General features: G+C 35.1%; 1 protein-coding gene across 1 annotated transcript; it reads right to left on the bottom strand.

The window, feature by feature from the left end:
- Positions 1 to 158: 158 nt before the first annotated feature.
- On the bottom strand, positions 159 to 945 carry LOC107683023 (protein-serine O-palmitoleoyltransferase porcupine-like; the record flags this gene model as incomplete). The annotated part of the gene is made up of 4 exons (XM_016479116.1): positions 159 to 176; positions 361 to 491; positions 630 to 811; positions 902 to 945. Coding segments are annotated over 4 exons (375 nt in total), but the record flags the coding sequence as incomplete, so codon positions are not given.
- Between the last annotated feature and the right edge of the window lie 583 nt (positions 946 to 1,528).

Consider the following 1,528-nt stretch of genomic DNA (forward strand, 5'->3'; position numbering starts at 1 on the left):
AATCAGCATATCTGAATGATTTCTGAAGGATCATGTGACACTGAATATACAGTGAATAAAATATAGACGTATGTTTTATGCTTGTATGAATTTGTATGAGTCTTTATTCCAAATGATTAAAATGTATAAATGTATGACTAATATAAATAGGACAATACCTAATCTTTCGCTTCTTGCTGAGGAAAGAATATGAAAACAGATCAGTCAAAAATGAAAAACTAAGTCACAGACAGCAACACAACAATTAATATGAACACATTTGATATTAGAAGTAGAAGAATCAATCAATATTTCACATCTCATTGCTCACTGAAAAACAACATCATTTTTCTCAACTCAAACTTATTTTATATTACTCACTTGCGGAGCAGCTTGTCTCCAAAGACCGGGATGAAATATGGAAAGAGATAGGGTGCAATACAGTTGGAAATTACCAGACAGAGCTGGCTCTTCACACAGCTGAAGACTGACTTCAAAAACCAGGAGACACTCTGAAAAAAGATCATGTAGATACTGTAATATAGATACATCATATAGATACACATATAGTGCTGGTTGAAGCACCTAATGCTCTTAAACCCCTTTAATTCTAATTTGTTTTAGAACGAAAGTTCCAATTTGAGACTCACAAGTTTTCGACTCTCTACCGCATCCATGTAGCTATTGAAGCTGATCCAAGGCCCAAAGATGACCGTCCCCACAAAGTAAATGTAGCCCATAAACTCAACTGGAGAGGGAAATTTCTCCACTATGCCTTTGTCCAAGTCAAAGGCAAGAGAAACTGCCTTCATGGCCACTACCATCTGGGAACCTACAAGACCACAACAACTATTTCTTTTTAAATTTACTCACAATCCAGTATAAGAAACAAATATACAATCATGGTCTAATGGACACTGACCTCTCATTTTATGCCAGGTTGTTGTATCCATCATATGCAACTCTCTGAAACAGAAAGAACAGAATCTTAACACCGTATCTCTGACTCACCAGGTCCTACGTACTATTAAAAATGTAACAAAAATATAATATCAAAAATATACCTTAATTTGAAAAAATAGGAGATGTATAGTTAGTAAAGACATAATGTTACAAAATAATTTTATTTCAAATAAATTCTATTCTATCAAACTTTCTATGCTTCAAAGAATACTGAAAAAAAAATCTATCATTATTTCCACAAAACTATTAAGCAGCACAACTGTTTACAATATTGATAACAATAACAAATGTTTCTTGAATACCACCCTGCCAATGAATATATATACTGTATTGTGGAGATCAAAATTAGGGGACAACCTACAATCAGGGGTGTTGCTAGGAATTCTGGGCGCTGTGCACTGAATTTGCTAGGGGGGCCCCTCAACAGCATGTATGTCAAAATCGCAAAATCGTTTCCTTACATGCTTTCCCTGCGTTCATCTCCCCGTCAAAAATGGGTAAAGCAGTTCCTTGGAGCTAAGAACATTGAAATAATGAAATAGCCAGCCCAGAGTCCTGATCTAAACCTGATTGAAAATCTCTGGAA

The sequence above is a fragment of the Sinocyclocheilus anshuiensis genome, unplaced genomic scaffold (genome assembly GCF_001515605.1).
Source record: "Sinocyclocheilus anshuiensis isolate Anshui unplaced genomic scaffold, SAMN03320099.WGS_v1.1 C32821253, whole genome shotgun sequence".
In the NCBI taxonomy this organism is placed as follows: domain Eukaryota; kingdom Metazoa; phylum Chordata; class Actinopteri; order Cypriniformes; family Cyprinidae; genus Sinocyclocheilus; species Sinocyclocheilus anshuiensis.